This window comes from Gadus chalcogrammus, chromosome 10 (assembly GCF_026213295.1).
Source record: "Gadus chalcogrammus isolate NIFS_2021 chromosome 10, NIFS_Gcha_1.0, whole genome shotgun sequence".
Taxonomy (NCBI): domain Eukaryota; kingdom Metazoa; phylum Chordata; class Actinopteri; order Gadiformes; family Gadidae; genus Gadus; species Gadus chalcogrammus.
Window position 1 is genome coordinate 13,966,979 of NC_079421.1, and position 24,343 is coordinate 13,991,321.

A 24,343-nucleotide genomic window follows, 5' to 3' on the forward strand; every position below is an offset into this window, starting at 1 on the left:
TCATATATGGTTAAACCTATACAATACGCAGACAGTATAAAAATCATTAAAATTCACCACCACTTGTTATTTCTATTATCATTATTTCAAGAGTGAAGGAAGCACTGCCTCTCCCTGTGGTCTTTTACTTTGAAAATCCAACCCTCCAAAGATATTCCAAGAGCAGCTATACCTTGCCAACTATGGTTGAACCCAGTCGATGGAAACAACATGTGGTGTCCATGACCATATCAAGGTAGCCTACGGTTTCAAGGCTCCTTGTCTCCCATGTTCAGAAATGGAATGATACACCCCCCTCACACAAACCACACCTCTCCCCACACACACCATCCCCCCCACACACACATACCACCACCTTACCCCTTGGGTGTGGACACCTTGTTTATTTTCTCATTGCATCGCCTCTTTCCAAGGCAACGTTCTGTTCAATGATTTAAAATGCAGCACAGCACACGTTGAACCCCGACAAGAGCATTCGTATCCATTATGCTTATTTTGTGTGGGAGTTCATTTTTTTTTTCTTTTCCTCTGCTTATTTTGGGAGTTAATTGCATCCAGATGTGCATGATTGAATTGGGTTTGAGGTTAGGTTAAGGAAAGCAATGGCAAAGTGGATTGACAGATATATATTATTTATATGTATTTCTTTTACCATGGGCCCACAGTGAAAAGGTTTTGGCCTTTTTTCACTTCCATTGTTTTAATGATGAGATACATAATGTATTTGTATCACTGGATCTTTATTCATTGATGAAAACCAAATGTCGACCATGAGTTTCTTATTGAATTGTTTAAGTCGATTTGGTAAAAAAGCCAACAAACACCAGTTGGTGTGCCCTTTTACCTCAGCTGGCTGTATTGTCATGTCAGTGCAGATGTATTTTTCATAAAAATAAACTTTGTGGAAAACACACTTTTAAGCGTCACAGTCCAACTCCTTCAACTAGACCAATGAGTGGGTGTTCAACATTCAAAAAGTGGCAATTAAAAACCCAGAAGAGGGGGAGCAACATGATTGCTGCCGAGGTCAAAAGAAGTTAATGTAAAGCCATCATGATCTTAAAACCTTTATTCGCGGTACTTGAACCAATTCTTTTTTTTGCAGTTCGTAATTTACAACCACAGCCAACAGATAATGGTGCTTCCTTCAGCACTGTGATCCCCAACCAGCTGCATGCTGTTCTCCCCTCGATCTGCGGGTCAAGTGAAGCTCGTCAAATATGGCACATCGATCCCAGGTCCTTAAAACGTCCACGTACACAATGAGATACAAAAAAAAGAAATAAAAACAGGAATCTTCTCCTCCTTTCGCGACCAAACACAAGAGAAACTCAGATAACGTAGCTGGATTGGGTGGTGTTGCTGCACCCATCCAAACGATTCAACCAGAGGGTCTGTGTCTGCCGTGAATGGCGTAGACTCAGCTTGAGGGTGTGCGAGCTTTGAGGACACAGGTCCAGATAACGGTTGGGTCCTTCTGCAAGGGTCCGCCACATCTCCGCTGCAGCAGGCAGCAGAGTGTTCTGGAACATGTAGTGTCTTGTTGAGCTTCATGCTCAGTGCGCGCTCTGATTGTTCTACTCAATTGTCTCTGAGTCCCAAACAACTATTTCAGTATTGACCCTGAATCAGTTGTTGTTGCAAAACCATACCAAACCAAATTATCCAAACGGGTATTTTTCCAACTTTTTTTTGTTAGGTTTTTCTCTGTCTTATACACTATCTCCCGCAAGGAGCTTTGTTTAGATAATACAGATCTCTACAAAGGCAATCACAATTGTTCAAGCGATAAACAAACACAGACACACACACGCTCCGACGTTTTATAAGAACTTATTGGAATAAAAAATGAAATGGTATGTTGGCTGAGAAGCTTGGCGCCGGGTTAGTGGTGGTGCAGTCCTTTACCTCAACTGGCTTTAGTTGAATGCAGTAGCAATGTTCAAATGTACAAACCGACCTTGCTCTCCCCTCTCGCTCTCTTTTTCACCCCTCTCCTCGCCTCTCTCTCTCTCTCGTGCACGCTGTAGTGTCTTGAAATCGCTGAGAGGCTGATGTTGACAGGTGGAACAGAAAAAAAACAAAAAAACACTTGTATACATACATATGCTGTACATATATTACAGAGAGAGAGAGAGAGAGAGAGAGAGAGAGAGAGAGAGAGAGAGAGAGAGAGAGAGAGAGAGAGAGAGAGAGAGAGAGAGAGAGAGAGAGAGAGAGAGAGAGAGAGAGAGAGACAGGCGGGTCAGAGGGTCCACTTCTCGCTCTCCCATCTGTATCTTCTCCCTATATCACGGGCAAGGTTCTTTAGAAACTCAGACGGTTTCAGTGTCCGTAACTAACCAAATGAGCAAACAGTAGAAGAAGAATGCTGGAGGTAGCCCAAGGCCTTGGGCTTCGAGACGAAGAAGAAGAAGAAGAAGAAGAAGAATACAAGTTTGGGAGGCTGTCAGGGGGTAGGATGGAGTGACCTTGCATCTGTTCATTGTCGACGGCCTGAAGAAAAAGCACAAACATAAATGAAGGTGGTTATACCGAGGAGGGCTCCGTGCGTGCTTCTACAGAAGTGTTACCTTGGAGGAGCGAAAAAACAGTATTTATGGATGTATATGAAACAAGACGATACCTGTGTTGGAATAATTGTTTCCAGAATGTTCTGCATGGTTTCCATGGTTTCGGGAGGGTAAGTGGTGCTCTGCCTCTCTTTGCTCCGCTTGCCCGGAATGGAGGCATTCGATTGGTTGAGAGTTGGCTGATTCAGGTCCGGTTCGCTTCCAAAAGCTAAGAGGGCATTTCCTGTGTACCGAGACAAAGTTAAATCATATATATATCTTATTTTTGTTGCAATGGGATCGACTTCTCTTCTGATGACGGCTCAGCTAAACAGCTAATTTCAATAGGACAAGAACAGGGTCAGAGAGGCTATATCAATTTAATTATTTATTTTTTAAGTTGGCTGAAGGCCCGCAAATTCTGATTGTCATCTTGATTAAATAAAAAAAAATAACGCTGAAAATTGACGATAAGGGTTCATTAATTGAGCATAAATTAGCATTAGTTGTAGCGTAAGCATAGGAGTTGGGCTTAGGGTAAGGGTTGGTCGGTATTTCCACATATTGGTTAACCGTAAACATTAAATAATGCAGAAATTATTAAATTAGTAGACCAATAACTGTGAGTTGATTGTTAGTTAATAGTTCATTTATCTACCCTGTTGGTGAAGTCTTAGCAATTCAACATATTTAATTTAATAATTTCCTGTATGACGGTTCTTGTTCAACCAAGCTATCCACATCTTATTTTTGTACATTTTAACGTTCACACGATGTCCCCTAAAACATCTGACACTGCCTCGTTCCCCTCCTCCATTTGTCGAAGTGAAACAAGATAGTAGCGCTTCGACGCCAGCCAAATCGACGCATTCTCCCTGGCGTTGGCGGGGATGGAGAAATGGATTACTGAGCATTCCCTTCAGGCCTCTCACTCTGCACCTGCTCCCTGGGAACGCGCTCACTAGCTCTCTGACAGAGCAGCGGCAGTCGCCCAACAACTATGTGACCTCTCTTTGTGTTTTTAAACAGGGGCCCCAAGGAGAACCCACACCAAGGATTAAGGCCACCACACACTGACACACAGACACATGCGTGCACGCACACACACAGGTGCGCTCACACATATGCACACTCACACACGCGCGCGCGCGGGCACGTGCACACACAAACACACTGGTGCCCTCAAACATACACACACGCACACACACACACACACACACACAGGTGCACTCAAACATATGCAATACACACGCACGCATGCACGCACACACACACACACACACACACACACACACACACACACACACACACACACACACACACACACACACACACACACACACAGGTGCACTCAAACATATGCAATACACACGCATGCACACACACACACACAAACACACACACGTACAGTTCCCCAGACTCCCCAAAAAGTATATTCCCTGGAAAATGGGTCACAACATTCAGCTTATCATGACAGGGAAAAGCCAAATGCAGGCGGGGCACTGAGACCAAACATTTCGTATACCAAAGACACTGACGACACACATATGCACACAAACTCACTGATGAGTCCCTGAAAAAGTGTTGCCATGAAAGGAGTGTAGATTAATGAGGGACGCAAATAACAAGGTTGAAAACAATTTCATTGATGGGACCAAACACAAGTCATAGCACTCCAATAGTATATATAAAGTAAAGAAATATAAGATAAAATTGAATAGCAATTGCAGGGGTTGGGTCACAGTGGATGAGTGAATAATTTGTACTTACTGAATCTTTGCCCCTGCCTGCCAATGTTATCACGGTCCCATAATACATTTCCCAACTCCACACCATGAGTAACGTAATCTAGTCTTTGATGCCAAAACTAGTAGAAATACCTATATGAGGATTTCTACTTGGCTCACAAATAGTGGTGAGGAAAAATGTTAAGAAGACTGTTTTGAAACTTAATTTTCTTCTGTTTTCTCCTTTTGTCATCCATGTGTTTAATCACAAAATACAAAATGTGACCCTTGCCTTGCCCTTCCTCGTTTGTTGAGCTTATAAATAATTGAATAAAGTTTAACGAAGAACAACTATTTTGAAAAAGCAAATGCTGGGCTCAAAATATTTTTAATACATCCTTATATGTTCTACCAAAGAGTAAACAGATTTGCTCAAGTGGACAATGCTGGCCCTGTTTACTAGAGAGAGAGAGAGAGAGAGAGAGAGAGAGAGAGAGAGAGAGAGAGAGAGAGAGAGAGAGAGAGAGAGAAACTGAGACAGAGAAACAGAGAGAGAGAGAAAGAGAGGGAGAGAGAGAGAGCACATTGGGGCTCCCCTGCTGTCAGACTTTAGATGAATAACCTAAAGTCAGATTTGAATACAAACATTCAAACATCATGATGACGTGGAAATTACTTCTATGTTTGTTGATTTAATTTATTAACAGTTGCATGGATCTTCATTTGCGCCAGGATGGAGTAATGACAATAAGATATTGTCAACACATTTTTTGAGAAAGACCAGAGATGGAGCTGGATGAATAAAATCAGATTGCTCTTGCTACCAAATATGCAGGGTTCCCGCACAGCCTGATTCCCTGCTTCCCTTTACTGTTGGGCCACAACGTGGGCGGCAGCAGTATAAGTTTCAGTTCTCAAACAGATGCGTTTTCGTTTGAAGCGCATCTGCAAGGGAAGGAAGAAAAATATTTGCAAAAATGTGGCATTTTAACAGTAAAATAACAAGACGGGCCAAATAAGCTAACTTTAAGCAGACTTCAGACATGTGGGATCAAACCCAGGACCTTCCAGCTGGGAGTTGTCGTCCTTACCGCAACTCAACATTCGCGCCTCTAGTTATGACTAAAAAAAGCACCACGGCAAACACACTCACAACAAGATACAACACACCACACAAATAACCCAGAACCACCAGCCAGAACCACTCAACCCCCCTGGTGCATTGAAACAAAAGAGAACTGTTGGTGGATTCCTTCAAAGAGGACACACAGGCATGCAGGGGGCGAGACTCACGGAGACAGACGTTGTGGGTGAAGTAGCCCAGGAACTCGCTGCATTCGTCTCCCTGGCTCCCAGGCCCAGAGCAGGAGCACCACGGGGCCACGCTGGACGTTGAGTTGTCCAAGTAGTTTGGGGTCACTGAACTTCCTGCCGGGGGGAAGCAATCGGATCTCAGTCCCTGATAAATATTTAATGCATCCCTTTTGAGGAGCTAGTACTGGCCTGTCATGTGGTGATTGCAATTATTAAATATGTATGGATATTGTAATTTGTGTATGCATGACCTAATGTAGGAATAAAACCTTGATTTGGATTGTGTCCGTTAGAGTGCTGTGGTGTAATCTGTCATAACTTCCGATGCCCTTTAGCCGCGAATAAGACATGTTCTCTTCTGTGGGTTATTTTTGGTCACATGGGCCGTTTGTTTTTCTTTCTGCCGGCCTTTCCCCTCTATCTGACGGATGGAGGTGGGATCTTGAGTGCTTTAATAAATACAAGACAGGAATGGAAATGCCAAGCGGTTGTTTGTGCCGGCGGGCAGCGTTTGAGGATTCTCAGCTGCATTAAGAGGTTGAGGATGGCTTTCTCATTTCTTTTCCCCTCACGGTGGGTCAAATAAATAGCTGCTTGTTTTGTCTTGGACTGAACTCAGGCAACAAAATGGTGGCGTTTGGTAAGGATACTTGACTGGTCAGTTTGAACGACTTATCCCCATGCACACACACACACACACTACTTTTTTCTAGGACTCGACTGAAAACTCGCAACGGACGGGCCCTTGGGGTGTTTTGTTGCAGAAAATCCAAAACTGGGTCTTTTGGCTTCAGCGATGTTCTCTGTGAACATCTTTACCTGTTCTGTTTTTAGCTGGAGAGGCTGAGAGCCAGTGTTCAGTTCACTCACACTCCTCAGATGCCCGTGCCCGTATGGGTTTACATGCCACGTATTCTTTCATTTATTCCTGACTTCTGTTTCACCCTTCAATCCTCTCGAAATCCTTTCTCCCTCTCCGAAGCCCCGCGGACACACAGACACACGCTGCCGAGCTAAGATTTCCCTCCGGGGCTGACACACACACACACACACACACACACACACACACACACACACACACACACACACACACGCTCACACTTTCCCCCACCTTCCTTGGCTCACGCACAACACACCTTCAACTCTCTCTGGCGCGCAGTAGTACCTACCTATGAGCCCTGTGTAGGCGAGGAGACAGGCTCCGTAGTTGCCTTGCTTGCAGCCATTTGCAGAAGACTGGGAGGGTTGGCAGTCGTACTGGAACTGTGCCAGACGAGATCTAGGAAAGAAAAGGGTGGAAATAAAGGCAACACATCCACATATCGGGTCAGCCAACGGAAGGTTGGTTATTCAAGAGTTTTACTTGTAGTCCTATCGCCTGTTCCTATTGGTCAAGATTGAGAGCTGGGGGAGGGTTGGGCGACGTTGGCGGGAGTGAAGACTCTAATGCGATAGTGATAGAAAGAGAGTATTGTAATTCAACCCCCCCCCACCTCCCCAGGTGCTGGATCATTAGCGAAGGCCTCCAAGTGTAATGGGCCCGTGAAAAATAATAGTCGTGACCAGAGATAGCAGAGAGCGATAACTCTGATCCATCTGGCCCCCTTATCCGCGCTAAATATTTAATGTGTTATTCCAAGAGGCTCTCCAGGGCCTTCTAACCAATGGCGGGAGGAAGCTGCAGGCTAAAACAAAGGGCCATTCCATTGATTGATCGGATGTTTGCTTGGTTTCAAAAGGCCATAATACCAGACCGACGATAACTCAATATGTAATTCCATGTAAATTCACCATGCGAGGAATAGTCGGGAAGAACGCCAGAGAAAGAACTTGATCACAGTTTTATTCGGGGGCTGATTTGACCTGTCAAGGGAAATTACCGAAGCCGGCCCCTTAAAGCCAAAAAGGACATTAAGAATTACAATTATATTAGAACAATCCGTTACTCTCCCCCACAACCTACACCGGTCTGCGACATTGCATAACCCCCTTTAATCTAGGCTTACTGAGGAATCACTATAATATCCCATTGCTTAAAGGTCCCATATTATACCGCCAGGTGTGTTCAGCCATTACAAGCCGTTTTGAAAATCTGCCTCACAAGTGGGCGTGTCTACCTAGATGTGTGCTGGATAGATCCAGCTACCAGCCTACCCAGTAGACTGTAGCAAATCCTGCTCATCTATCCATTATACTGTAGATCCAGATGGACACGCCCATTTGTTATGTCAGAAGAGGCAGATTTTCAAAAAGGCTTGTAAAATGGCACACTCACAGCAGGAGGTATAATATGTCACCTTTAAGCAAAGGGGTATTAAATAAAATATTGTATTATTATATTAATTATATTATAGTCATACCTGGTGGTATAGTAGGCCACCTTTAAATTGAGAACCAGGGGTCCCGGTCCTTTCCCGCCGCCCCCCCCTCACCTGCACACATAGTCCGCCCTGCAGATGCGCATCTGGGTGAGGCAGCTGGGCCGCTCGCTGCCCTCGTAGCTGCACCCGGGCACGATTGTCTGCCGCCGGCGCTCCGCGCACGCCGTGTCGGTGCAGGGGCAGAAGAGCAGCTCGTGCGTGTAGTCTCCGGGCACCCGGTCGAAGAAGCGGCGCAGGGCCTTGTTGCACTTGGAGCGGTTGCACAGGCCCGACTTGGCGGAGGGCTTGATGCAGGCCGACACGTAGTCGGTGCGCAGCTTCTGGCACAGGTCGTCCACGTTGCAAGCCTTGGCCGCGTCCAGGCAACGGTTCACCGTCGCCATGCCAACCTCGGAGTCTGTTGCGGCGACGAGGGCGGGATGAAAGGTGGGAAGGAGAGACGGAGAGAGATTGAGATGGACAGAGGGAGATGGAGAGAGAGATGGAGAATGAGAGAGCAAGAGAGAGAGAGAGAGAGAGAGAGAGTGATGGAGAGAGAGAGAGAGAGAGAAAGAGACAGAGAGGGGGAGAGAGAGAGAGAGAAAGATGAAGAGAGCAGGAAAGAGAGAGGGAAAAGATGTATTTATGGGGGGAAGAAAAAAAGAGTAATTGCGCTGTCGTCGAGGTCACAGATGATATGGTCTTCTGCTTATTTTTATAGCGATGACGTTATTTCATTCTGTCAGAGTGGTTAACTTGTTTGCTCAAACAGGCAATAGAGAGAGAGATAGATGTAAGAACTTGTACATTAAGTTCCAACTAAGTATCAATTCGCCCAGTAATAAAAACAAGTGTTTGCATAAGCATCAAACATATCCATCGCCTGATTAGAAGTGACGAGCTGGAGTCATGTTGCGTCTGCTGAGATTTCAGTGGCTCGTCGAGGGCTCCTATCACAAGGCTTCTGCTGCTGCTGCTGCTAGTCTCAGACGCAGTGTAGTTAAAGCAATCTTGTCCCCGTTATCGGCGTTAATTACCAGAAGAATTGGCGATTAGTTGGAATCACTTAACTAGTATCTGCGTTAGGGATTTGTTTCTGTACATGTGAACACACTGCCTTCGAATGCTGCCCTTGTAACCACCGGCCACTGGAGGTGCTATGCACCGGAGCACTTCCTGTCCGCCGATGACCGCCGTACCAGTGATCGACGTGCAGAAGTACTCGCAGGAATCTTTTTAATTGTGTTGGTATTATTAATTGACATGGCGTTGTCTTCCGCAGATAAAAATAAGATGAATTTGAATGAAAGTCAATGGGCTTGCCTGCAGTGATGGAGGCCAGGCGAACGTAGTCATAGTCCCGCTCCACCGCCTCGTAGGGGTAGCTTTCCACCAGGTTCAGACCTAGAGGACAACAATCAAACAAGGGCAATCAGATCCTCATCGTGGAAATGAAAAGCAACCATTCCTCCAAGCCCGGTTGAACCACGTCAATTGAAGTCAATCAGCCGAGCTGCTTCACATTCATGTTCTTTTTGTGCATACTCAAGGTTGTGTGGGAGAGACTTTTTGGTTTGAGTATATATTTCTTGCCTTACAGCGTTGAATGCATGAATTTGTATTTGTAATGTTTTCGTAATTTCTGCTCTTGAGATGTTTATCGCGCCCTGCTGATGGACTGAGTTTCCCTCGCTGTAGCCAAATACGATCTGAACTTAACTTTACTGTTTCTAGCAGCTGGAGGTCAAAGCAGCCAATCAGAGCGCATGGGGAAGAGAGCTTGAGCGATGGAACCTGATGTAGGAATAGGAGGAGCCACAGGCTAAAACAGCAACCCCCACCGCACCCCCATGTCAGAGTCAACTTAGAATCAACCCCCATGTTACAGCCAACTTACAGTCGACCCCCATGTAACAATCAGTTTACATTCAGCCCCTATGTCACAGTCAATTTACATTCAACCCCATGTCACACTCAACTTACAGTCATCCCCATCTTAAACTCAACTTTTTTCCTCGCAAAAACACCTCACACTCTACTGCGAGTACTCATGCATTGCCTGTGTATTTTCGTCTACATCTACGGTATTACAACATAGCTCCAGACGCTGCTGCAACACTGACCGTGGATGAAGGACTGATGCAAGCTCCAGTAGATGCTGAGGCAGTTCTTCTCCTTCTTCATGCCCCTCTTGCACTGGCAGCCGTGCAGCGGGCTGGACAGGAGTGCCGACACGGCGTTGGCACACTGGCTCCTGGCCCCGGGGCCCAGCTTCATGTTGCCGTTGCCAGCCACGCACTGGCGCAGGGTCCTCAGGCGGGGGCTGCACGTCTCGTCGCTGGAGCAAGTGTCCCCCGCCACCAGGCAGTCCTGGCTGGCCAGCACCACCTCCGTCAGAGCTGTGGGAGCAATGGGGGGGGGGGGGGTAACGACAATTAAGGGCTGATTATGGACGCAGCAGCAAGGGCTGTGATTGGACCGCTCACTAAAACCCGACGCAGAACCAAAACGGGTTCAGGACTGCGTCGAAGCGTCTGCGTGGTCCTTGTGTTGCGTCGACGTGGAACCATAATCAGCCCTTAAGGAATGACGCAGGTGGAATGGGAGACTTCCGCATCTAGCAATTGGCTTGCATTTATCTCCTTTTATCTCTCTTGTTCTCTTTGGTTTCATTCTGCTTTTATTTGTTTGTTGTTTTTGTTGTGTTCTTTCCGTGTCGTTCACATGTAAAGCACTCGGGTCAGGGTGAAAGGAACATGCAATTCAATCAGAGTCCGGATTTAAGTACAGGCTTTTAAAAGATTGCTTTGCCCAGTGGTTCGGTTATACACTTCATTTTAAAGAGATAAATAAATCTTCACTGCTGGGCCTAGATTACATGTATATATAGAAATGTACAATCAATTATGGTGCATTAATATTCAAAGGACCATAAGTGGACGTGTGCAGTGTTCAGTGACTCAATAGCACACAGGCGTCTGGCACAACGGCGGCATGTGGGCCAAACCTCTTGGAGATGACAATCATAAATCCATTGAAGCAGTACTCCGTTAGTTCTCATTTAAGATGGGATCTGCACTGGCTGTACAAAACAGAGTGGCAGAGGCCTTGGGCCGAGAGATATGTGTTGAATATACAATGTACACATAGTATACCCAGGAGATACCAAGCACTAGTGCGGGAGATGTGTGCAGTCAGATACTGGAGTGGATCCGTCAATCAGACAAGATAGTCCTCCTTCACCTTCTCCAACAATGGGAACCTTGAGACGGATACTGACGCAAAAGGCCTTTTTGTATTTCAGGTCTGATAATGCTCTGTATCTGATGATAGGGAGCCATCATTTTTTGCTGGATAAATAATTACAACTGTTCCGACTCCCAGCTACTACTTCTGTCTTGGGGGGGGCTACAAGTGTCAGCCACAGGTTTCAGGGGGAACAACAGATCGGATTATAACCTTTTTTATTTTTGATATCCAATCCAGCGGTCTTGGCCGTTATCTGACCCTATCAAAAATATTGGAACGGCGCATACCCTGATTGATATTATCCATAGCCACACTTTTACGGTAAAAAATAGGACAGATTTCTATCAAACCCATTAGAAATAAGTGATCATTGAGCTCATGAAAAGGTGCTCATGAGCACTTAACCTAATTGCTCTGCTCTCCTGCTGTGTGTTCCCTTTGCTTTGTCTCCCTCGACCTGTCTCCCTCGACCTGTCTCTCTCTCTACCTGTCTCTCTCTCTAGGTCCGCCCAGGTACCTGCGGCTGACGTCCATCATATGGTCGTGGCGGGACTGTGAAGCCAGGTGGAGGAAAGCACACAGCGGTTGATAATGGCTGGTGTCGCCCAAGAACTATTGGTTCTCTTTGTCATATTGCTAAGGGAAGCAGGTCCGCAGTCATGATATAACAGCTTTATTTCTTAGTCTAGACTTTAGTTTGGTTTGTGATAGTTTAGGAGATCCACTGAGTCCTACCGCCTGGTGCGTGGTCCGTTCAGTGTCTCTCCCACTTATGCTTTGGATTGCCAGATCTCCCGACCTCAGTATGGTGTCTTAGGGAAAAAACAGGTCTGGTGAAATAAACCCCTCTTTTTGTAAGAGTTGTATTAGGTTGTTATTATGAACAAGCCTTTATTGGGGCTGTACCAATAACAAACTTGTGTATGTATTCCTTTCGTTTTTGATCACGGTTGAGAAGCAAAAATGGTAAATTAACACCATTTTCTGGTGTTGTGTTCATTCAGCATACAATTGTTAGGCCTCACATGCAATTGCCGTGAAAATCATGAGGCTTTGGCAAGGTTTTAAGGGTTTTGTCAGAGCCATTGTTGCCTTTAATACTTCTCCTAACTCCCCAAGAGTCCTGGAAAAACAGATGTATCTGACAGTGGGAACAATGCTGCACACCGTCAGAAAATACAGGCAGTTTATGAAAGGATTTTTTTTTTCAAGAAGTCTACTTCTGCCCATGTCTTTTTTACGGTTAATTATTTAAGTTTTGCATTTTTTCCTATCTTTTCAATCCAACATGTACTGGGACATGTGTCATTGGCAAAAAAAACGTGTTTTAGTCTCTGGGCTTTGGTGAGCTGCCACTGCCTACATCTATGTTCCAAATTGTGAACGTATTTTTCAAGTATTTTATGAATGAATGAATTCCAAGATGAATGCTAGGAAAAAGTAAATTCTCGCCTCAATAAAAAGCCTTGAAACCCTTGACACACATGCAAAGAAATACACACATACAGAAAACCAACATAAATGTACTTTCTAAAAATGCAGTACCATCTCTTTCGTGTTATTGCTCAAGCTACCCATATCGCTAAACACAAACAAGGAATATCCAGAACAATCCATTAAGATGATTTGACACACACACACACACACACACACACAAAAGAATGACACACATAAAAAAACACAGTTTCATCCTTGTTAAAAAAACAAACATACTCTTATACTGGGCCGAATCACTCCCTATCCTCGTGTATTGAATCGGGTCCGGACACCAGATGAGGAGCCTTTTGCCGTCCTCCAAGTTTATCTTGTGGCTATTATTTGTGGGGGAGGTAAAAAAAACGATCTAGCCTCCTCCAAGCCAAGGCCTTAGCGCCGACAGATGGGCCAGATGCAAATAGAAAGGCCCAGGCCTTTGTGGCTGCCTACGACAGTTTTCGCAGCCTGGGCAAGAAGACGGAACCGACACCATACATCATGAATGTAAATGAGTCACTTGATTTGACATTTCCAATAAGCCTCTCTCAATGTACCAGTGGGTTTAGCCAATTAACCATGTCCGTAATCAATGCCTTCCGAGTCTCCATCCAGCACTCTGCCTCTCCCATGCCACATAAATCACGGGCAGATTAGCTGATCAGTTACCCGGGCGCGCCTGCTTAATGGCCCCTGCACTTCAGCGAAGATGGAAGGGGAGCCCTAATGAAGTCAGTGGACACGTAAGCCCCCCCCCAGGGGCCCGACGGACTGCGGGGGACCAGAGGGGACGCACTGCTGGGTTTGACGCAGGGGCCCAGGATGGATGACATAAACCCCCCGGCCGGAGGGGTACGCGGACACACACACGCACGTACTCCACACAGAACCGTAGCGTCTGCTGCTTTACAGCACTTTATCTCCCCACCGGTCAGCCGATAGGCTTCTTTACAAATTTAAAGACTCACTAACCGGTCTTCTTTGATTTTTACGTTCAATAATCAATACGAGATGTAGAATAAGTATTGGCACACTATAAGTCGGCCGCAATTCCAACGCAGTCCGACCTCCCGAACAGCATCCCAGAGAGACTTTTAGTTGTGCTCTGAAGAACTGGGTGGGTAACCTTGACAACTACATCACATTCAGAAGGCGACTATGGCCGTCTGGCATAGGATGGAGAGACAGAGTCAGATTCAAAGCAACATGGTCCACATAGCGATATGGGCATTAGGCTGCTTTTGTGGAAATGTGATGCAAATGTAAGCGATTGGAATAGTAAAGTGTGAAGCACAGGCGACACCTAAAGCTGGCTCTCTCCCACCAACAAACACACACACCTCTATTGACCTGGGTGGCTGTTGAGCAATAGAAAGGCACAAACAAGGTATCTTGCCCTTGCTCTCGCTCTACAATAGGTTATTTGAAGAACGGACACCATGCAGGTCTCTGATAACAATCGCTTCTCTTTGACAACATCAGGTCCCTCTGAGCAAATAACTTCCCAGAATGCACAAGTGATTTGAAAGGGCAGAGCGACGTCTAATGGAAACCGAACTCTACACACACACACACACACGCTTGCACGCATGCACGCACACACACACACACACACAATGGCTGCCAGTGTCAACAACAAAGTTGATATAATGGTAATGCCAGTATAAATTAGTACCTCATTAAAACAACAATGCATCAACGGGTCAAGGCCAGTCTAGACCCACGCTACAGTATATATATTGTTGAATGAATTGGTAAATTGATACGGAGCACCAATCAGCCCCTTCCATGGCTGCCTCCTATAATTAGTCCCCTTCGTGGAGTCTGTGTGGATGTGTTCGATTCAACCACCCAACCCTCTCCCACTTAAGTTAACAAACATCCCTCTTAATACGAATCGGCCCGCCATCGCCGGAGAACCGCAGCAGTATGTGGCGTCCATCCTGACAAGCTGCAATAACAAGGACCTCCATTAGTGCTCGGAGGGTCAGCTTCCACCGGGGGGGGGGGGGGGGGGGGGGGGGGGGGGGGGGGGGGTGCGCGGGGAAAGGGAAGGGAAACATCTGCACCCCGCAATACCTCACCCAATAGTCTCCAAACACCCTGTCTTCCGCTTCACATCTCCCAAGAAGGGCGGGGTTATCCCACGTGGCCGGGCCGCCGTGAGGTGCGAGCCGGTCGTAGATTACGGTTGGAGGCATGTGATGGAGGTGATTGCGTTCGATAACCCGCATCGAGTACACTGCTCTGTGACCATTATCCAAGATGGAGGCTCCAGGATTAAGCCATGCTGTTTTTCGGGGCTCGCGAATTGGTTTGCATTTGTTGATTCAGTCCTTGAAATGTTAGATCATTGGTGTGTGTGTGTGTGTGTGTGTGTGTGTGTGTGTGTGTGTGTGTGTGTGTGTGTGTGTATTTGCTACTGAGTATGTGCAACAGCCAAACAAGTGTACAAGCAGTAAGTGTTGCTCAGCGAGTGTGTGTTTGTGTGTGTGTGTGTGTGTTTGTGTGTTTGTGTGCATATTTGTGTGCTGCAGAAGTCCTTTTTGGCTCAGTTCCACTGGATTTTGAAACCACCTGAGGTTTATAAAACACTGGCAGGCTGAAGCGGTCAAACTACCCTGGGTCCGCTGCCAAGACACACACACACACACACACACACACACACACACACACACACACACTCACACACACACACACACACACACACACACACACACACACACACACACACATACACACACACACAAACACAATCACACCCTCTCAAACTCACACACACACCCACACACAATCACATAGAATCAGACACAGACACACACACACACAGACACACACACACACACACACACACTTGCATGAAAACGCACACACAAGCACACATACTGACATTGAACAAGGCTATGGGCCTTGTGTTACAAGTGCAAGAAACAAACGTGCAGTTTAAATTAATCTTCTAGTCATGCAGGGCTGAGGGAGAAGGGGGGATTTTTGAATCTACACAGAAAATGACACTGTATATAATCACACACACACACACACACACACACACACACACACACACACACACACACACACACACACACACACACACACACACACACACACACACACACACACACACGCACACACACACGCGCACACACACACACACATACCCATGGAGAAGCCTACATGAGACAAATGGTGCTGTCAACGGAAGTTTAGTACCATCTAAAATATGCAATGTAAGAGACAATTTACCAGGGGATACACCAATAAACCAACTCACAGAGTTGGTCTTGCATGTGCTTGAGCTTCCCAACAGCTCATAGGATATACCATATCCTTTCAACAATGATAATTGCAACCAAGCCATCACATCTTGATGGACACTCAGTCACACACATTGCATATGTTTAGATGTTGACCCTAGCCTCTTAGCCAATTACAGCGTGTTGTAATTGATGTGTCTAATTCACACTTGTTTCCAAACTTGCCCAGCGAGGACGGCTCCAACGAGCCCGTGCCCCTGTGTAGGTGCAGGCCAAGAGCAAATATGGAAATGTGATATGTGATTGCCACCCAATCCCTCTGCCTTCATTCGTCATGTATTTCAATTATAATGAGAAAGGAAGGTCACAATTGTTGGCTTTATAGGCAAAAATATACTAGATATGAAGGCATCAACACGTGCGTTCATATTGGTAACACTTTACAATATGTGTTACATTAACTTACATTGATTTACCATTAATGAAAATAAGTCCACGCAATAATAAGCATTCACTTGCAATTAACGGACAGATAATTAACAGTATGTTTAGTGTCAAGTAATCATTTACTAAAGGGATTCGATTTACTAATGGTGTTATGTTAACTTAATTATTAAATAGGGTTAGGCTAAGGTTTAACCCTATACCCTGACATATAATAATGCTCAGATTCTTATTATAGAACTGGGAGATACACCCCTGCATTGCAACCATCACATGTAAAGCATAACCACCTCATTTATAGGCACGTTCTGAGGCTATTAAGCTTGGGTAAAAGCCCCAAGGCCAGACACAAGAAGCCGCTTCCATTATTCATCCGTATCGTTTGTCTACGAGGCTTCTTGTCTTTTTTTAAACTATTTAATACCAGACCTCCAAGTCCTCCAACAGAGCCCTTTTTTCCTCTTTATTCTAATGCGGACATTTTCAAACATTTCTTGGGTGGTAAGGGGTAGAAGCGACGTGTATTGGCTAATGAGGAGGAGAATTATAAAAGGCTCTCTTTAATATGCAAAGCGGCTTCGATCAAAACGTCAGAAAACTTTGACATGTTTCATGTGTGCTGTGTGATTATGTTATACTCTGGGTCGGATGAAACATAATTTTTTTGTGTAACGAGTGGAGGATGGAGGGGGGGGGGGGGTACTCTTGTGCCAGTGTGATGGCCTGCCAAGTTCAGGCTCAATGTCAAGCTACAAAAGGCCCCTTTATCTCTGTCTGAAAATAGTGACATTATGAAAGCATTCAGTATTGGTTTGTAATGGTCACAATTAACTTATCAGCCTATCGTCCTTCGCTCGCTAAGGGGGTGAGTGCATGACACATCACTTTTTTATCCCCCCCAGTGAAAGTGCCGGCTTCCTGCGGCAAACGCCAGCCAGCTAGGAAGCAGACCGACCCTATTGTTCTCCTTGGAAGAAGATTGCAGACTTGAGCGCTACAATGTACCATATGCTGGGGTTCTTTTCAAGGGCGTGGCTCATTGATGGCCCACTTCAGGTGGCTCGTAATCTTTCAATCATAACACACAGGGTGTCTTGAATTTTGTTCCAGTCAAAAGCTGCTGCAAACTCCTCTTACCGTGACTCACTAGCTATCTGGCCTTTTTACATCGAAATGTATTTTTCCTTAAACGTTTAACATTTTGAAATGAAGCATATTTTTCGCAAGGGAAGGTTTGGCAGACATTATGTTAAACTTTGTCACATTTTAATATTTGAGTTATGCCACATCTGACCAAAATTCTAGTGAGTGGCGAATGACAAAAACTTTTTCAGTGAAAGTGTTGCGTTTATGAGGATATTTTTTCGGGGTTAAAGAGAGAGGTTATAATTTTCATAACAGTAGCCCCGTGTACAACCCTCCCACCTCCATTTGCATAGTGATGAAGTGTTAACCTTCTGCTTTGGGGTCCGCGGTGCGGGGCCAAGGCCGTAATGTCTGCCAGCTGCAGCTGTCACTCAACACACCCTTTCAGTAGTGGGCGGAGCCAGACCTTCCATCACAATGACTGATGGCCACTTTTACTGATGAAAACCTTAACCAACGTCTTCGCCCCTTGCCCCCATTACACCCCTCTCTTTCTCTTTCTATCCGCCTCTCTCTCATTCTCTCTCTCCACCCCCCTCTCCCTCTCCCTTTCCCCCACACATTACTCTAAACATGTTGCCCTGGGAGTGACACATGCGGTAAGCTGAGTTCAAGGAACGAGGTGGAGACTGGATGACGGTTATGCATATTGAAATAAACCCCTTTAAGTTAATTGTCTCCACTTTAATTCGCCTTCTGATCCCAAAAGGTGTCCAAAGGTGACAATTTCCATGAATGCGTCATGAAAATGTCTGGCTGCAAATATTCGATGATGTATTTGACACGTTGTTAGATTTTTATGGGGCTATGTAGCAATCTGCCGTAATTGATGTGAGACAATCTCCAGTCGATGTCTTGTTAGCAAAGCTTGTTTTGTGAGCTAATTAAATAATGAAGTCTTTTTTTCTGCTGTAAACGCCATTGTTTTAAATCACATGTTGATTTTGTGTCTCCATTTAACAGCATAATTGGAAAAACTTGGAAGCCCCCCCTCACACGCCGACTAAACAACCCGATCAAAGTACTGAAATAAACACCATCTGTGAGCCAATCAGAGCCAACATTGTTAGTGGTCGTAACACACACATCTTAGACACGGCACATCGGACAAGCTGTCGGAAAAATCGCCAAAACTCAACTCACAATCCCGACACAATGCTGAGGTGTAAGTGGGTCTTCTTCAGAAGAAACCTAGATTTCGATCGCTCTAAAGACACTACTAAAAAACGATTGGAGACACCATCCAGGGCTGAACAAAAGCTGGGTGCCGGGTGGCAGTACTTAAAAGAAGGCCTTGGTCTTAAACTTGGCTTTCTAACTGAAACTAAAATGCTCAATTGAGTGATCTGCCAGATTGGCGCACGTCGTCATACTTCCCAGGAGTCGTGTCCATGGCGGAGGTGGAGAGGAGGTCATTGAGCCTGCACTGGCCTTGGCCAGTAACAGAACCTGACACCGGACTTCAGATGTTTAACACCGCTCCCCCTGGCGTGATCGCGTGATAAAAGTCGAATTGAAGCAAACAACTCGAACAAAGGTTGAGGCAACTCATACCTCCTCCTCCTCCTCCTCTCTCTCTCACACTGCGAGTACACCATCCAGTCGTCCAGTTTCAATTGCTTCAAAGGTGCATCAAGCCCAATAAGCCTCCTGGCATCAAACGGGGAGGCAGAAAACTGCCTGGATCTGAGATCCTCCTGTGGTGTGATTGAGCCATGGCTAGAGACTGATGTTAATATTCAAGGTGTAAGACACAGGGGTTGAGCATGAAAGTGGATGTCATATACAGGTTACTCTTAATTCATCTTTTAAATCACTGCATTTGTGTAGCAGCGCCCAAAAAGACTTTGAGTAGTTGCCAGATGATGGGTTTAAATGAAACATTTTAAGTGAAAAGCGCTGTGACACTTGAGAAAGTTTGGTGAAATATTTCAATAAGGGAATAAATATGGACAGAATATTTTTTTAACAACCTTGTTGTCACATTTGAAACTCATTTAATTGTTGAACTTGTTGAGATATAGCACGGATCGTATTGTATCATTAATAATATATAATTAATTTCGAATTGAGAAAAAAACAAAACATGACATTCCAAATTCGCAACACCTCCCAGTTTGCACTCACTTCCAATAAACCATAGGAATCTCCTAAATAATTTGTGCTATGAATGGTATTCTAGACATTTTCATGTCAAACAGGGACATGAAAGGTAATCTTACAAGTGGCTTCTCTTCACACAACGCCTTTGTTATTTATCCATCTATCAATATGTATAAACTTACTTTAGAGAGTTAGACTTTGAGGCCACTTTCTCTTGTTTTTTTTCTAACATTGCTGATCTACTGGGGAATGAGAACACCACAGAGGCTTAAGGAGTAGAAAAAAATAGTGCTATACTGCTTGACAACACATTACAGTAGGGAAAGAGGAAGGAATAAATTCTAGCCGAATGCCTTGCATGCACTAGTGGGGATATGCATGGCTGACTAAAAGTTTAATGTGAGCTATTTTTATATGCATTTTCAATCTAAAAGATAAATTACATTTTCTGAGATAGCTTTTGTTTTTCATTAGGATAAGAAAAACGTTATAGATAAAAAACGATTTGCTTCTGTATAGTAAGAATGGCTCTGGATGAATCCACTGGGTTATGTCAGGGACGTCCATCAGCCATCTCAAGACTACATCTGGGGGTACAGCGTCAGCAGGGAGAGCCTGGATGACCCTCACCATGTCTCCAGGTAGCTTGTCCAGATATATCGTGAGAATCCATTGGTGTGGTTAAAGTTCAAGGGAAACTAACCCTTTTTTGGGGGGGGGGGGGGGGGAACAGCATCCTCCTAGACGGCGTCAAACCCTCTGCCCTCCAGAAATGTCAAGGTTTGGTCGGCAAATCAACCACCATGATGCAAAGCCAAACCTCAGCCTATGAGTTGACTAGTAGTTTAATTCTAGTCCAATTCTACTCTTATTTGACAATGGCAACATTGAGAGGATGTTTCATGCTTGGGAGCCTTTGGAATCAGTCAGTAGTTTCCTTTTTTCGTTTGTTTTTTGTTAATGATGAATGACACAATAGGTAGAAGCCAGGGTTGGAAAAATATGGGGGGGAGGTCTCGGAGGGGTTCTCGGAGAAGTCCTCAACCGATTGATTACAACTGACTTTTCTTTACAATTGCTTCCAACTGATTTTGTATACAGTTGCATATAGGTTTGAAACAAATCAACAGAGGTCCAGACCTCGGTCACATCATAGCTGGCTGCGGGTATAGGTAGAAGCAGTGTCACAGTGGGCTGGGTTTGACAGCCCTGCTAAATCTCCTGTCTTAGCTGCCCAAACGTGAGCCCCCTGGGCTTCTGGGAACATCCTGGAGCCCGGTCTGAGAAGTTGGAACGTGCGAGAGCAACAGCCACAACAAGAAATCCGTGATCAAAACAACATCAAGCCCCGGTTCTACGTATACATGAATCAATGACATCAATAACTGATTGAGCTCGAAGTGATTGCAGAGATGATTAAGCAGAAATGTTGTTAATAACTATTAATTTTTAATAAAATAACATAACTACATAAAGATTTGTGAGTTAATGTAATGTTTTCTATCGTTTTCTATCGACACTGCTACCCCTGAAACCACACAGGCTGCGTTTGAATCAATGCCTTCCTGTGAGATGTTGCGTTATTTGATGATATTCTTTCAATAAAAAGCTAGACTTTCGAGCGATGAAATTTCTTCTTCTTCTTGGGGAAAGAGTAGGCGACGTGTATTTGTGGGGCATATGGGTCCTTTTGGCTCAAACTGATAAACAACCCATTCTGTGTTTCAGGTTGGACTCAGCTTTCTTTTTTTTTTTTATTCAGACACCAGTTGTGCTAGATGGTTCGATTCCATCCCACACAATAGTCCAATTTGTATGGTAATCAAATCTCTCTGTCCTTTCCTTCGTCCCTGAACTCCAAAGACGCCAAAGCTGTACCAAACAGCGAAGGGAAGGGCCACTTCTGGCTGGTAAAAGTTTTTGCCGGCAAATAATGGCATTTATAAATCAAACCAAGTTTAAAGAACATTCGATTTGACCTGAGCATTTTAGAGCTATCGTGTATATTCTAACTTATCTATTCGATATGTTGTGTATAGTGACCTTTAAAGCCCACTTTGAAGGATTGAGGTGACCACTAACGGGGGGGGTTGCCGATTGCAGCCAACTGAACCCCCCCCTCCCCACCCTCCCTTCCAATGACAACGGAGGGATGCACTGGCCTGTATTGTGTAACGTGCCAGCAGGTGCTTCCAAAACAATGAGGCAGTTTACGACAGCATCTGGTAGCATCACAAGTGTCCAGTAATGAGGCTATTTGTTGGATTTTATTGAACAAATTGTGTTTGGTTATTTATGCAAAATGTAAATTCTGCCATTCACTGCACTATTTTACCATCAAAGGTGGATGTGCAAAGGTGGATGTCCAGGTCCAAGAGAGGGTTAAGCTTCTAGAACACGTTTAATGCGAGGGTGTGTGTGTGTGTGTGTGTGTGTGTGTGTGTGTGTGTGTGTGTGTGTGTGTGTGTGTGTGTGTGTGTGTGTGTGTGTTTGTGTGTGTGTGTGTGTGTGTGTGTGTGCGTGTGCGTGTGCGTGTGCGTGTGTGTGAGAAGATGTGTGGAGCTCTTGGCCAGCGGTTGCTTTTGGTGTCCGCGTCTAAGAGAGTGAAGCTTCTTGGATACTCAGTATAACGCCACAGTGTGGGGTACATTTCATACAAAACATTTCTCATTAAAACACTCCACTCTTCTAAAACATTATCCAAAATGGGTCGTAGCCATGGGGATAACACGCCCACTCCTTCCTTAAACTCTTAGCCCAAAACACATTTTCTAAAAAACACGTTTTCTCCAGAGCTGTTAGTCTGTGTGGTGCGGTTCGGTTCAGTTCGCCTCAGTCCGGTAGGGCAATATTTCCCAGCTCAGTTCTGAGGTTGCGTTTCCACCACTGACAGTACCCTTTATGGTAGGCCAAATGTCGATCGCCGCGGCAGCTGCCTAAACATCGTGACATCATAGAAACGCGACACAGTGTAGCCTGCTCAATAAAAACAATGGAAAAGAGGAACGTGACACATTAAACCAAAAGCTGCCATGGAAGTTGTCCAGCAACAGTTTCGGAACGTCTCCACCTCCTTGTTCGCCCAAGATACAATTTTGCGCGACATGCCCATTTTCCAGAATAATACCTTTAATACCTTCCGGTTACTTGTTTTTATCCCCATGTCGCCCGTAAGTGATGATTCTGTCGACTAATCAACGAAGGGCGTGTGTAGCTCGAACTTGCCGGCACCCTTTCAGGTGTCTCAGTACCCCAACAGAGGAGTACTGGAGAGGAGTGCGAAACGAGCGCGGCTCAGTACGGCTCAGTCCAGGTCACGCCCACTTTTGGCGGGGGAAACGCGAACCGTGCCGCACCTTTGCGAAGCCAACCGCACCCTCCGGTGGAAATGCGCCATTACATTTATTATGTAGTGTGCCCAACAATAATCTCTCCTGCAGCAGTCATGTATAGTGTTTAATCACAGACTGGAGTTCACTCAGGTCTCTTGGCCTTGAGGCGAGGCAAAGCCCGTAAAGCGGATAAGTGACCTTCCACTGAAAACAAGTTCACCATATGTGGTCCCGTTCCCTGCCATGTGCTACTTTTTCAGGTTTCAAAGGGCATGTACAGAAAAGCACAGGTGATGCTCTCATAGCAGCTTGCACCGTAAGCCTTGTAAACCTCTCTCTCTCTAGCTCACTCTATCGTCTCTCTTTTCCTCTGTCTGTCTGAATCCGACCCTGTCTCCTTTCTCTCTCTCTCTCTCTCTCTCTCTCTCTCTCTCTCTCTCTCTCTCTCTCTCTCTCTCTCTCTCTCTCTCTCTCTCTCTCCTTTCTCTCTCTCTCTCTCTCTCTCTCTCTCTCTCTCTCTCTCTCTCTCTCTCTCTCTCTCTCTCTCTCTCTCTCTCTCTCACTCTCTCTCCTCTACTCCTCTCCTTTTCCCTGGGCAGGAGTGCGATTTAAAATGCTAAGTACCATTTTGATGCGGACCATGTGGACTGAAGGGCATTGGATCAGAACCAAAATAAAGTAATGGAGGAAAGTTGGGAAGAAGAACAAAAGCAGAAAAGGCGTAACTTGGACATTTATTTACGGTTAGTTTTCATGAAAACACATGAGCCTCACACCATTTTAAACACCTTCAAATCACCTTTTGTGTGCACATAAATTGGATGTTTCAGCAAAACGTTATAATCCACAATAAAGTTTCTCAGTGCTTTTCTTTGTTACTTATTAGGAAATATATTGCATTTTCCAGAAAGCGAGAATTTAACAACCCCTGCCACCGAAACCCATTTCTCTTGTGTTTTTTTGGAAGCGGGTTGCCTGTGGTTCACCCAGCTCACACTCTCCCAGACCAGAAGATCTCCACACTCTGTATTTACAGTCTGGCGTTGAAGAGCAGAGCTCCCTGGGGCAGCTGCAGGGCTAGACATTAAAAGTTTGAGGGTTTTTGGACTTCTATGCTGTGTTCTCTTCCCTCACACTCCAGGATCCTAAATGCATTGTTATCCTTATACAGAGGCTCTCTGATGATCCGTTCTAGAGACGCCAGGTAGAAACACGAGAGAGAAAGAGCATCATTGTAGACCATGTGAGACGAGATAAAGCCAAGAAAGAAACATAGTGTTGTTTCTATTTAGGATACATTTCTATAGAGAGTGGTCCAGGGAGCGGGGGGGGGGGGGGCTTTCTGTCTTGCTTAAGGATGCATACAGGGGTGTGCGAGCCGCAGACATT

General features: G+C 45.2%; 1 protein-coding gene across 1 annotated transcript in view; it reads right to left on the bottom strand.

Annotated features, from left to right (window-relative positions):
• Positions 1-923: 923 nt before the first annotated feature.
• Positions 924-24,343, bottom strand: part of gfra4b (GDNF family receptor alpha 4b) — a 36,093-nt gene continuing 12,673 nt past the window's right edge. Inside the window, exons 2-8 of the mRNA XM_056600493.1 lie at positions 10,077-10,352; positions 9,277-9,357; positions 8,026-8,371; positions 6,763-6,872; positions 5,573-5,707; positions 2,627-2,796; positions 924-2,496 (exon numbers count right to left, since the gene is read on the bottom strand). Coding sequence (XP_056456468.1) covers positions 2,326-2,496; positions 2,627-2,796; positions 5,573-5,707; positions 6,763-6,872; positions 8,026-8,371; positions 9,277-9,357; positions 10,077-10,352 — 1,289 coding nt within the window. The 3' untranslated portion in view covers positions 924-2,325. The remainder of the gene's footprint in view (positions 2,497-2,626; positions 2,797-5,572; positions 5,708-6,762; positions 6,873-8,025; positions 8,372-9,276; positions 9,358-10,076; positions 10,353-24,343) is intronic.